At 42.6% G+C, this 14415-nt stretch overlaps 1 protein-coding gene across 1 annotated transcript; it reads left to right on the top strand.

Moving 5' to 3' along the window:
* Window positions 1–1332: 1332 nt before the first annotated feature.
* LOC115104276 (CD9 antigen-like) lies at window positions 1333–10841 on the top strand. The gene is made up of 9 exons (XM_029625640.2): window positions 1333–1421; window positions 2542–2663; window positions 5755–5857; window positions 6084–6181; window positions 7460–7534; window positions 7706–7810; window positions 7988–8077; window positions 10229–10312; window positions 10529–10841. Exons 2-9 carry the CDS (start codon window positions 2598–2600, stop codon window positions 10694–10696), a joined length of 789 nt encoding a protein of 262 aa, XP_029481500.1. The 5' UTR covers window positions 1333–1421; window positions 2542–2597; the 3' UTR covers window positions 10697–10841.
* The last annotated feature ends 3574 nt before the right edge of the window (window positions 10842–14415 follow it).

Here is a 14415-nt window from a genome sequence, read left to right as displayed (position 1 = left end):
GAAGACTGGCCGCCCCTCAGAATCTGGGTCCTCTTTAGGTTTCTTCCTAGATTCCTACCTTTCTAGGGAGTTTTTCTTAGCCACAGTGCTTCTGCATTGCTTGCTGTTTTGGGTTTAGGCTGGGTTTCTGTATTAGTGATGGGTCGTTTGAACGAGTCGGCTCTAAGAGCCGTCTCTTGTAGGTGAACATTGTGAGCCGGCTCGCATATCAGAAGAGCCGACTCTATTTATAAAAAAAAAGATGAATAATCAAAATATTTTAATGAATAGAATTAACTAATTCAAAGAACAAAAAAAATAAATCTAATATAGGCCTAAATGCTCAAGCGCACACATTCGTTCTGAAAGATCTGCAGATCCTCTGAGCCAGTGGAAGAACAAGGCCTCTGTCTACCCACGGCTTACTAAAGTCATGACAGGGAGACTGCAGTGGCCACATCCGTTCCCTCTAAGAGGGCCTTCTCGAAATAATTACTGAGAGAAGAAACCACATCAGCCCCTCGAAAGTGAGGCAGCTTGCATTTCTGAATGCAAATCTCTCATAAAAGCAAAATATGGTCAGCATTGCTGTGTGCTGCTGGTTATAACATGGCAATAAAGAGAGAGAAAAGAGGGACTAGTTTTGCACATTATTTTTCTTTGATATGGTGCAATATTATTTTGTTCAGATTGTATTCGTTTTGAATTGTTAGATTTATATGCACTTTGTTTATATACAATAAAAAGTTATACTTTAAATGCAAATGTTTAATATCATTTTCATAACAAACCAATGCATTTTTAAATTCATTGTGGTTAAGGTAGAGTATGATTTCATTTAATAATTTAATTAGAATTGTTTTAACATCAATCCGTCCAACTATTGCAAACTGTACAAAACATATATTTTTAAAAGCCGTTCGGAGCCAAAAAAACTGGCTCTTTTTGGTGAGCTGAGCCGGAATGCCCATCACTATTCTGTATAAGCACTTTGCGACATCTACTGACGTAAAAATGGCTTTATAAATACATTTGATTTGATCATTTGATCATGAAAGGCCTATTTGATATACTGTATGTGGCTATAACTGTACAGTACACTTACCTGCTTACTGATTTTCACTCATTATTACCTGCACAACACACCTGCTTGTCGCATAACGAAAGTGTTTTCCCAGAACTGGCCAAAGATAAGTTTCATTTCACCATCATTGCCACTCCTAAATCCTGTTTTCCGGGTGATACTGCCCCCCACCCCCCCACCCTTCACTCAACAACCTAATCCAATCAAATGATTCATTCGGATTGAGGGGTTGGATTTAAACCAAACGAAAACCCACAATACATTGTTTTCTTCACACACGTCTGAAATTTAAGAACGGGTTGGTGTTGCAGCTACATTCTGCAGTGTGAAGAGACTGATCTGCACGTAAATAATTCAGGTAGGTTTATTTGTTAAGGCATGCGTTACATTTCCCTCACTGTAGTTCGAGGTAGAAGATGAAACACGAGCTGTTACAAAATGTTCATAATGAAGTATTGTACCTTGCAATGATTCAACCCTGTCTATGTATAGTTAACTAAATACTTCCACCAACCCTCGTATGGGGTCAATTTCACGCCCTATGTATTGAATCCAAAATAAATCGGGAACATGAAAAATAAACCTGAGAATGTAAACATTATATTTGAGGACAGCTGAAATAATGGATGTTGAAATCAAAAAACAAACAATTGAAAGCAAATTGTATAGAATTGTAAACAAAAATAAGACATCAAAAGCAAAACCCTAAAACTTGTAAGCAAATAAGCGAGAGTAAAACTTTATGACAAATGATTAACAAAAATATTTATAAACGAATGCAAAAATAATTTTAGGTTAAACTTTCCCAGCAACCAATCCTATTGAATACATTTTTTTTCTACGCTCTTGCCTACATGTACTAGCTTTTGCTTACGCTACTCACTGCCATGCTTTTCGATTTTTTATTATTTTTTCCGTGAAGGGCGGGGTTTAGGGGCAGGCGTAGACAATGAGGCTCCATTTGTTCGCTAGTTTTGGAGTGACGGTTCGTCTTAAACCCAATCAATGAACATGATAGACAGGCTTTTTTCTATTGCCTACTTGGGTAGACGGTCTGACGTCACTTCGTTTTAGCTAACTTACTTCAATTGCCACGGGTCAAATAATGTACGGATATTGGAAGCATGTCTAACTACTTAGGTAAACATATGAATTACCTGTTGCACAACGTTCGGCGCAGGTGTTGGTAACTGGTTCGCCATACACCTGCGTCGAAAAAACATGTTTGCCTAAGTAGTTAGATGGTTTGTCATTAAATGTATTAGATATACATGGTTCTAATAGCCCTACATTGACCCGTGACTGACAATTGACCCATCATCGAAAATGTTTACATTCAACTTTATTTTTCATGTTCACGATTTATTTTATTTTGAATTCAATACATACCCTCGACAGTCTATTACCTATCACCGCACTTTTTTTCACACACATTGTAAACATCTAAATGTTTACAATATCTTCCATTCTTTTCCCAGGACACTAGACTGTATTTCTGACTTCCTGAGTGTAGCGTGTTAGCAAACTTTTGATCATGGCACTGGACGGATGTGGCCAGCTGTGCAAGTGTATCCTCATCCTTTTCAACATCCTTTTTGCCGTAAGTATCCATAATCTAACTAAACTGTAGGCCTAGTGGTAACAAATTGGCATCTGGTGTGTATGAGATGTAAAATGTGAATAGCTCAAAGGGCATTGTATATTTATCTTTGATCAACCTAGGCAGCATTTGTCATTTACTGATATGGAAATAAGCTTTACTTAAAGTCAAATAGCTAAATCTCATATTAAAATTGTGTCCAGACCCTTGCAACCATCTCTGTATGGGTAAGAGATTCACTGCTGTTATTAAAAAGCTGCATGTATTGTCTGTCTGTCTGATAAATGCCTTTCCCATCAAAGTATCAGCTCATGTCCATTGCTCACAGTTGTCCACTTCAAATAAAATTGGATTTGTGACATGTGCCGAATATAACTGGTATAGACTTTTACCGTGGAATGCTTGCCCTTCCCAGCGATGCAGAGTTTTAAAAGAACAATACAAGAAATAAAATACAGGAGAATGGAGCTACAGACAGGGAGTACCAAATGAATGTGCAGCTATATACAGGGAGTACCAGATCAATGTGCAGAGGTATTTGAGGTAGATATGTACATGAAGGCAGGGTAAAGTGACTAGGCATCAGGATAGATAATGATCAAGGTAAAAATAAAGTAACAGCAGCAAATTGTGTGTAATGTGGATGTAGGTCTGTGTGTTTCGGTATGCGTGTGTATGTAGTGTACGCAAACATCAGTTCTCCTTCATTAATGGAAATAAGCAAGACATTTTGTTTCAACATGTTGGCATTCATCCACACAACCGTTTAGGTGACTCTTCTGATCGGGCCTTTATATCCAATAAATGCAATAAGAATACAAAAGAAGTAACAAAACATTTACCTTGTTGCTGAAAAGCAGGCCTAAATCATTGAACAGGTAATAGTATGTGAAATATGAGCCGACAGATGCAAAACCACAGACTTACTGCATCATTGAGGTGTGGTTAGTCTACTAACTGATAATCCAACCAGGGGAATTCCCATATAAATTAATCAAAAGTAAGAAACAAAACCAAAAACAAACTTAAATAGCAGAGTAGAGTGGAATCACACAAGTGTGCTGTGTAATTTGTTGAACTAGTTTAATCCTGCCCACTGGCTGAGGAAGCTATTCTGTTCTGTATTTATTCTGTGCTTTGAAAGGAATGCCTCTTGAAACATTTTCTTAATGTCTTGTTTATCTAGCTTTCCCAAACTAGACTATATTTGTAGTCCTTTTTTTCTAAACAGTACTACACCTCACATTACATGATGACATTACTGTCATCATGTTACCAATCATCATTGTCGGATGAAAACCTTCTCCAAAACAAACTTTTCAGGAAATGGAAAAAAACGTCCATATTTTTCCATTAACAAACATACAATTATGAAACTTCAGAAGCTATTTTGAATACATTTCTTGGTCCTAGAGTTATGAAATGTTCACAGTACATTGAGGGGAGTTACTGCTTTTAATATACAGTACAAGTCGAAAGTTTGGACACATGTACTCATTCAAGGGTTGTTAATTGGTACTATTTTCTAAAATCAGCAAAAAAAGAAACGTCCTCACTGTCAACTTTTATTTTCAGCAAACTTAACATGTGTAAATATTTGTATGAACATAAGATTCAACAACTGAGACAAACTGAACAAGTTCCACAGACATGTGACTAACAAATGGAATAATGTGTCAAAATCAAGTAACAAATCAGTATCTGGTGTGGCCACCAGTTGCATTAAGTACTGCATTGCATCTCCTCATGGACTGCACCAGATTTGCCAGTTCTTGCTGTGAGATGTTACCCCACTCTTCCACCAAGGCACCTGCAAGTTTCCAGACATTTCTGGGGAGAATGGCCCTAGCCCTCACCCTCCGATCCAACAGGTCCCAGACGTGCTCAATGGGATTGTAAATCCGGGCTCTTCGCTGGCCATGGCAGAACCCTGACATTCCTGTCTTGCAGGAAATCACTCACAGAACGAGCAGTATGGCTGGTGGCATTGTCATGCTGGAGGGTCATGTCAGGATGAGCCTGCAAAAGGGTACCACATGAGGGAGGAGGATGTCTTCCCTGTAACGCACAGCGTTGAGATTGCCTGCAATGACAACAAGCTCAGTCCGATGATGCTGTGACACACCGCCTCAGACCATGACAGACCCTCCACCTTCAAATCAATCCCACTCCAGAGTACAGGCCTCTGTGTAACGCTCATTCCTTCGACGACACTTGAGAATCTGACCATCACCCCTGGTGAGACACAATTGCGACTCGTCAGAGAATAACACTTTTTGCCAGTCCTGTCTGATCCAGCAACGGTGGGTTTGTGCCCATAGGCAATGTTGTTGCAGGTGATGTCTGGTGAGGACCTGCCATACAACAGGCCTACAAGCCCTCAGTCCAGCCTCTGTCTATTGCAGATACTCTGAGCACTGATGGAGGGATTGTGCGTTCCTGGTGTAACTCGGGCAGTTGTTGCCATCCTGTACCTGTCCCGCAGGTGTGATGTTCGGCTGTACCGATCCTGTGCAGATGTTGTTACACGTGGTGTGCCACTGCGAGGACGAGTCTTAGGCGTCTCACAGTACGGACATTGCAATTTATTGTCCTGGCCACATCTGCAGTCCTCATGCCTCCTTGCAGCATGCCTAAGGCGCATTCACGCAGATGAGCATCTTTCTTTTGGTGTTTTTCAGAGTCAGTAGAAAGGCCTCTTTAGTGTCTTAAGTTTTCATAACTGTGACCTTAATTGCCTACCGTCTGTAAGCTGTTAGTGTCTTAGTGACCGTTCCACAGGTACATGTTCATTGAACAAGCATGGGAAACAGTGTTTAAACGATTTACAAATAAGATCTAAAGTTACTTGGATTTTTACAAATTATCTTTGAAAGACAGGGCCCTGAAAAAGGGACTTTTTTTTTTTTTTTTTTTGTATTTTTTTTTGCTGGGTTTATATAGTTAACAGGCTTCGTTGCCAAAATCCAGAAGTATCCCTTTAATACAAGAACATCTTTTACACTATTTGTAGCATATTGTGTGAGACTGATCTTGAGGTGTGGTTGCACAACCGGTTTCATGCACAGTTTGTGGTTTCTTCCTCTGACAGCTGGTGGGTTTTGCAATGTTGGGGTTGGGCTTGTGGCTGAGGTTCAGCTCTGAGACCAGAGGATTTTTCGACATAGACCTCAACACACAACAGTTTGTCATCGGTGAGCTCACACAACACTGCTCTCTACAAACTTCATCCCCAAATGTTTTGTAAAGCTTTTTGCAGCTGTAAGCCATGGATAGACATACTATACAACTTTGTTTATTAATGACTTATAAACTACTTAAATCATTTATAAAGGATACCTTAAGTGTTACTGAAAAATAATTTGTGCTGAACAGCTAATATTGACAAATGGGCATCTCTTTCTCCCTCTCATACTGTAGGTGTGTCAGTGTTGATTGCGTTAGGAGCAGTGATATTGCTCGTGGCTGTTTTCGGAGACTATGGAGCATGCAATGAGAATAGGACTGCATTGGGAGTGGTAAGCTACAACAAATAAACATACATTTTCCATTTGTTACACTACACTGAAGTGGGGGTACAAAGTGTTTGACAGCCCTGATTTAGAGTCTTGAGTGGGCAGAGGTAAGTAACCTTCGATAATAACATGCATTAGTTTCACTTCCTAATAAGAGTTCCTCACTTGAAAGTATCTCAACTTGTTCAGCCCAATATTTCACCCAAAGCCCATACCCACAAAGCACCAGTGGAAATCTAATCTGTGACATGGGAGCATTTGGATTGTTGAGTGAACCTGCTGCTTTTTCCCGCCACAGAATTCTCAGGTTCTCCTTGCCGCACCTCTGACCTCTCAAGGGCCTAGCAAGCACTTGTCATCAATCCCTCAACTGATCCGCTACCTCAAGAGCCATGGTGCACTTTGCAACCATAGAGGAGCACTGGGAATCTCTCCTCTGTCTGAGAAGGCCAGAGACTTTTAAGCTCCCATTTAACAAGAGCTTGAGATAGGAAATACTTGCTTCCTGTATGAAGCTTTGCTGCAGGACATGCCCTCGGCATACATTTTTGTGTATGACCAACTCAGTGGGTGATCCGTTTCCTCGTTCACCACCATTCCATGGGTATTGCGACAGGTTTCCAGTTCTTAGGGATAGTGAGTTCAAGGAAGAAGTCAAAGGGTCTAACAAAGTTCCTAGATTTGGAAAACACTTTCACAGAATGAATTAACCCCTACGAAACACACTTACAGTCCTAGATGTCAGAGAGAAACAGATGATGCAATTATGATTGCTTCATATCTCAGATTGACAAAGCAATGCACTTACTAATTTACAGCTGTGATGAGCTGAAACTGGTTTCTGGCTGCAGGTTCAGAAATCAGACTAATTATTTCTTGCTCAGAGCTTCTTGTTGCCATGTTGAGGCAGCGATTGCTTTCTCTGTGTGGTTTATTATTGGATGAATGACTGAGCGTTTCATACAGTATGTGATCGCTCTCACATTATAATCAGCACTCAGGTTGAGGAATGTTAGCTCTTCTATGCTTGAGTAGCTTGTGAAGATAGCCAGTGATTTACTTTAGAGGCACATAGTGACCTTCAGTTTCTCAGAAAGGTCATGGTCTTTTCTCATTGTTGCAACTTCAAATTCAACTTGATTTATTGTGCATACATTTAACGTCAACACGAATAAGAAATAAGTCCATTTAAAGGAGAGTTTATACATATCCCGTGATACTGTGGTTATATGTGTGGTAATTCATACTGTATGTGTTCTGCTGTTTACCTGCCCCTCCCAGTTTTCCTGCCTGCTGGCTATCCTGGCTGGATTAGAGATTGGAGCCGGTGTGTTCGCCTACATGAGAAGCGATGAGGTGAGAGAGGGAAGGGAAAGAGGGAGCGAGAGAATTCTGAATGATAAACAACTTCAAGCCAAGGCTTCCCTTTCACGCAGATCACCAAACCCTGTGCTATTTCATGAAATGGTAGTAGTCAACAGTGTAACTCTACCTCATGTGTTGTTGTCTTCTCTTTTTGCTGTGCAGGTGGGAGAGCAGCTGGCAAAATTCTATATGACTGTGTACGCTCAGTATGTGGACAAAGGAGGAGACCCTGGCTTGACTGTTACCCTGACCATGTTCCACAATGTGGTAAAGATAAAACCTATTCCCAAACTATTGATGGCATCACAGCTTTAGTTAGGCACATTTCACTCCATCAGAGCTAATTCAATCCACAGCTCTTTAACAATTGTACGACTATTGTAACAATTATGTACACATTCTGAATGGCACTTGCCTTCTCTCTCTCTCTTTCTCTCTCTCTAGTTGCACTGCTGTGGACTCATTGGTGCCTTGGACCCCTTGGTCCAAAGAACATGTCCCGATACCGGCTTTTTGGAGACCTTCACTCTCCCTGTGAGTGTGTTCATTATAGGCCAAATCCTATTAACTTAAAAAAACATGTGCAGCTTGAACTTCAATTTATTTTATACATTGTTGTCCGTTCAATGGATATTTGCGAGTAAATATAAGTTACAGGTGCAGAAGCTGCCCTGTGCTCATTTTCTCAAAGGCGCAGCATTTTTCACTTGTCTGTTCACAGCGCACCTCTCCAGGGTGCTGTTGGAGAAATGCATTGCTGCGGCGCTCCACCAACATTCCATCAAATCTAGCATAAATCATGTAGCAAATACAGGATATGGTAGAAAGAGTATGTGGCCTTTTCTGTAGCCTACAGGCTGGAGATAATCTATGACAATGTAATGAGATGGACACTTTTACAACATGCAGATTTCTCAGATCAAAGAACCTAATTGGCACCCAATCAAACGTGCTTACATGTTAACAACATATCCTAAAAACAGGACAGGTCAAAGGAAAATGGACAATCAGGCTAGTCACATCTGCTGTGCAGGAGTTTCAGCTTCTGAGTTAAATTGTCATGATCAGGGCCTCCCGGGTGGCGCAGTGGTTAAGGGCGCTGTACTGCAGCGCCAGCTGTGCCACCAGAGACTCTGGGTTCGCGCCCAGGCTCTGTTGCAACCGGCCGCAACCGGGAGGTCCGTGGGGCGACGCACAATTGGCCCAGCGTCGTCCGGGTTAGGGACCTGTTTGGCTGGTAGGGATATTCTTGACTCATCGCGCACCAGTGACTCCTGTGGCGGGCCGGGTGCAGTGCACACTAACCAAGGTTGCCAGGTGCACAGTGTTTCCTCCGACACATTGGCTTCCGGGTTGGATGCGCGCTGTGTTAAGAAGCAGTACGGCTGGTTGGGTTGTGTATCGGAGGACGCATGACTTTCAACCTTCGTCTCTCCCGAGCCCATACGGGAGTTGTAGCGATGAGACAGGATAGTAGCTACTAAACAATTGGACACCACGAAATTGGGGAGAAAAAGAGGTTAAAAAAAATTGTCATGATCAGTGGCTTCAAGTCTGTACATTTGTTGACGAGCTGATCATATGTAATGTAAAATGTTATACAGAATTTCCTGATGTGTAAACACATTGCAAATAGGCTCAGGATAACTCCTGATAATGTTGGATAGCTGATATTCAGAGTTTTTAATCTTTTGGACATCTTTTTTTCTTGGTGCAGTCCGGACCGGCCTTAATTTCCACGTCCACAGACATTGGACCAAAAACCAATCATAGATGGTCCAATCATCTATGTTTGGTTCAGATTTGGTGCAACCTTGATTAATGTCCACGGACACTGATTTTTGGTCCAGTCCAAACCAAATCAGATTTCATCTGGTGTGGACCGGCCTTGATTTGGTCCAAACATAGACGTCTATAAACAACATATTTTCAACTTCCATTCAGAACTGAAAATAAAACTGATATGAAAGTCCGGAAATGATGTATTTTTCAACGTGCCATAAAATACAGAACCAAAATTGAACATTACTTCAACGTCTGGGAAAATACGTATTTTAGGCAGATTTTCAACGTCATTTTGCTTACTGGGACCATTTTGTTTCACTCGACATTACCGGCCCTTTACAGGTGCATATGATTCAGTCGTTTCTTTTTTACCCCTTTTTTTCTCCACAATTTCGTGGTATCCAATTGGTAGTAGTTAGTCTTGTCTCATCGCTGCAACTCCCGTACGGACTCGGGTGTCCTCCGAAACACAACCTAACCTAGTCGCGCTGCTTCTTGACACAACGCACATCCAACCCGGAAGCAAGCCGCACCAATGTGTCGGTGGAAACACCATACACCTGGCGACTTGGTCAGCGTGCACTGCGCCCGGCCCGCCACAGGAGTCACTAGTGCGCGATGAGACAAGGGAACCCAGAATCTCTGGTGGCACAGCTAGCACTGCGATGCAGTGCCTTAGACCACTGCACCACCCGGGAGGCCCGATTCAGTCATTTCTCATATTGACTGTATAACTGACTATAATAAAAACATGTAAAATAATCCGTCGACTGACAAATTACATTTGTTACTTTATTTATTCTACTATGGAGGCATCGAGGAGCCTGGCCTAGATTTCCATATCTCTGCTCTGCCCAAGGCCCTAACCTGTCCCCCTCTGGTGTCTCTGTCCCCCTGCAGGCCTGCCCCACAGTGATCGTCAACCTCTTTGAGTCCAAAGCGCCTCTGGTGATGGGCCTCTTCCTTGGGACTGCTGCTATGCTGGTAGGCAATACTACACACAGTTCAGTGGACAAATTTGTTAACCAGGGTAGATGTTGCTGCAGGGTTAGAAATGCACTGAATTTGATGAAACTGATTGTCAGAGGAGTTGAAGCAAACCAACCCTCTGCTTCTCCTTTGTTATAAACCCATACCTGTGTCTGTTTCTCCCATCTTATACCATCCCTCCCCTCCCTTTCCCTCTCTCCATCCTTTCAGATCTTTGCCCTGGTGTGCAGCTCCCTCCTCAGCAAAGAGATCCAGCGCTCCCAGTCCTCTCCTCCCCCCTACATCCTCCTCTCCTCTACTGTCCTCTCCCCCCCTAACCAGGACCCTGTGGTCTTTTCCCCGCTCCCTGTCATCATACCTGTGGCTGATGCACTGTAACTCCTTACCCCTCCATCTTTATTTACACCAATGATCTATGCTTCTTTCCTTGCACACAGATTCTTTCTTTCCACTGCTCAGTAAGGGCCATGTCTAGTCTCACTGCAAGCTATCCAACTTGTCCCATTTAAATGTCTGGAATGAGTGTTTCTCGTCTTCAATTCACACTCCTTTGGTACATTTGCTTGTCTCAGAAGCCATATTTTAGGTGGGGATTTGCACTAATGAATCTCACCCTGTTGCAGCATGTGGTCTAATCCTGAAGGTGATTGGGGGGGGGGGGGGGGGTGATTGCTCCACCCTGTTCTCTTTATCTGATCCCATTCTGCTTAACCCTTTCCTACCTGCATCCCCACCTCCTCCTGTTGCTCCTAGATCACGGCCCTGGTGTGCTGCAGCATCCTCATGAAACAGATCAAGAGGAGTCACCTCTCTGCCCCCTGTACCACAGCCAGGCTGTGTATTGAGGGGACAGGACCACCACCATATTCAAACACAGTTTTCTCCACTAGGAGACCAAACCAGATAGTTGTCATTCAGTGATCATCACCCCATCCTTTCACATAATACTTCTGGAGAGGCGCCCAATAAAAACGGATGTCCTAATTAGCTTTCATTCATTTGCGTAGCTGGTCAGGACTCTAGATCATCTTGACATGCCATTAGCAGCGCTCAGAAGAATGAGACCACACCATCCATTTAGATGACATATGAACAGGGCAGACAAGACACTGTTGCTCTGTAGCAGCTGTTTGTTCTGCCCCTCTTCCCACCGTAGTCCTTAATCTTCTTCTTTTTGTTTTTAAACAATCTTTTTAATCACTTATCAAATGTTAGTGAATAGCTGCTCTTGCTGACATGAATAGCTGCTCTTGCTGACATGAATGCTGCTTACATAAAAGGGGCCATTTTATTAGATATTCAATGCTCTGTATGACTGAGGGCACTACTGTAATCAGAGAAGTGAAGCTGCTCATGCTTTCAAAAAAAATTCACTGTCCAACATGTTGACCTTTCCCTGTAATCACATCAGTTTAGAATCATGTCTGTGTTGCAATACATATCAATGTACTGCTGACAGAATTGTGATCCTAGAAAATGTATTTCTTAAGGTTAATTTTTACAAGGATTTAACTGCGAACTGGATTGTTCTGTAGTTGGTAGTCTCCATGCCAAATTGAGTACATTTATTAACAATGTAGTTAATTAACATCTTAATCATTCTTTACAATACTAATCCCCCAACTTCAGCTCCACTTGTACGCTCTGAGGTGATATGAAACACCTTTGATTTCTTCATTCCATGTTTGGATGTTGACGTCGGATGATACCATATACAAAGTTGAGTCAGGGATCCTTAAATATGTCTCTGGAACGTTCAAATTTGCTTGACTTATTCTATTCCGTTGATGCCAATTTCTAGCATGTGAACTGATTTTTATAAGCAAACTAATGTATGCAACTAGGATACATTTCCTTGTAATTTTGAGTCACTCAAACCTTATTGCTATTGGGAATCATCTCCCTGAATGCCCTGTCAAGCAGCAGTTGTACTGGAGGCTGAGTGTGATAGAATAAACACTTCATATGGGGTGCCTTGGTACACTTGCCAAAGTGTTACCCAGTAAACGCAGGAGTGGGCCCAATGGTGTACCTAACCAGGTCAATTGTCTTGTAGTGAGTCTTTTTTTTATAGATTTTCAATTTCCAACACTTGTTTTGCACTGTGAGAACCGCTTATGTTCTGTTGCAAGCTAATATTGACTGTGTAACGTGTTTATTTTTTATTTTATTTAACTAGGCAAGTCAGTTAACAAATTCTTATTTACAAAGACAGCCTACCCCAGCCAAACCCTAACGACGCTGGGCCAATTGTGCGCCGCCCTATGGAACTCCCAATCCCGGCCGGTTGTGATGGAATCGAACCAGGGTCTGTAGTGACACTTCTTGTACTGAGATTCTGCACAAAATGTGGAGCTTTTTGTTCAAATAAAGTGTTTCATCCCCTCTTGTCTGATGTCATTGTGCTTACTGAATAAGTGCTGGAGGAGAACAAATCATTGACCAATTGTGAGTAAACGTGTATTTGTTCAGTTGTCCAGGTTTGATCCTACAAATTAGTAATAGTTAATGTCACTTAGACATGAGTGTCAAGTTGAATACTGTAAGAAACAAGTACATTTGAGCACTTCAGTATTAATACAGTACATTATAATAACTTCAAGAAATGGATGGTTTATACTCCCACCTTGTGCTCAAAATTGTCCAAGCCATTATAGGAGTGTTAATTCAACCACTGAAGCAACCCTCAATAAAGTCCCCATCTGCTGGGGAGCACATGAAGTAGAGCTGTTGTGGACGAGGACAGGAGAACACATTCAAATGCACTGAATCAAACTCGGTCTATAATATGACCCCATTGGCTGAAACTGACCTGGTCCTCCAGGTGGGAGTGACTTCCTGTGGGTAAAGACTGGAAGGTGGTGATTGTGAGCCTCTGGGTGTGGCGGGGTGGGGGAGGAGCCTGGGAGTCACCACGGCTGGGACAGCTGAAAAACAAGACAAAACAATGTGGAGATTTTCTTCAGACAAAATAATTACATGTTCACTATATGGACAGTTATTTAGTGGAGCTGAGCAGCAGGTGCTGTGGAAAAACCTATAGAATATGGATATTTCATGCATCTTTGCAGTGCTTTCTCTGTGCTGTTGCACGTAAACAAACAGGAACTAGAGTGGAACAACCTACCCATCATAGATGAGCAGCCAGCGGGCCTGTGGTGTGTCTGGGTAAGCCAGACAGTAGTGCACCAGGCCAGGGTCCATGTCTGGGGGGGCTCAGCAGACTCACCTCCAGGTGCAGAGGTCGCCCCTGAAGTAGACTGAGTGGTCGATGTTTCTCTGAGTAGAAGCTGCTGTAGTGCTCATCTACAGGCAGAGGTAAACATGGGGAGGGTTAGTGGTTAGTTGGCAGATACAGTATGATAAAACCCGCTCCTCAGAGTTCTACATAGCTCTGCTGCTACTCCTGAATGTTTCATTACTTATACAGTCCTACCTGTAGCGATTCGTAGCTGGACAGCCAATGAGCTCTGAGTGGGGACAGGGGTGGTGTTCCTCACCTGGTACCTCACCCTCCCTGGAGAATCAGGAGAAGACCTGCACTCCATCAACCTACACAGAAGACAAGCTCATGTTACACTATCCCATATGTACTAAAGGATTGCAAGTTCATCATCATGGTTTGAAAGCATTAGCATTCAAATGGTAACTTCTGGGAAAAATAATTAAATACATTTGCTGGGGATTTGAACCATTTGTTCAGGTAGTAAAATGGCTTTAGCGGACAGGTGAGTCTTCAGACGTGGTGCTGTGTTTATGTTGTGTGGAAAGTAGAGCGTTGAACTCCAACAAGTGGACCATGGCCTGACCATGACCAAACCATGGCCTGACCATGATCAAACCATGGCCTGACCAAACCATGGCCTGACCATGACCAAACCATGGCCTGACCATGACCAAACCATGGCCTGACCATGACCAAACCATGGCCTGACCAAACCATGGCCTGACCATGACCAAACCATGACCTGACCATGACCAAACCATGGCCTGACCATGACCAAACCATGACCTGACCATGACCATACCATGGCCTGACCATGACCATGACCAAACCATGGCCTGACCATGACCAAACCATGGCCTGACCATGACCA

Source organism: Oncorhynchus nerka, linkage group LG21, assembly GCF_034236695.1.
Source record: "Oncorhynchus nerka isolate Pitt River linkage group LG21, Oner_Uvic_2.0, whole genome shotgun sequence".
Lineage (NCBI taxonomy): Eukaryota > Metazoa > Chordata > Actinopteri > Salmoniformes > Salmonidae > Oncorhynchus > Oncorhynchus nerka.
Note: the sequence above shows the minus strand (reverse complement) of the source record. Positions and strands in the feature narration are given on the sequence as shown.

Excerpts from the sequence above, each read along its gene's own strand:
- LOC115104276 (XM_029625640.2), top strand. The coding sequence starts at position 2,598 with ATGGCACTGGACGGATGTGGCCAGCTGTGCAAGTGTATCCTCATCCTT. Across the intron at positions 5,858-6,083 it reads CACACAACAGTTTGTCATCG|GTGTGTCAGTGTTGATTGCG; the intron begins GTGAGCTCACAC and ends CTCATACTGTAG. Across the intron at positions 10,313-10,528 it reads TTGGGACTGCTGCTATGCTG|ATCTTTGCCCTGGTGTGCAG; the intron begins GTAGGCAATACT and ends CCATCCTTTCAG.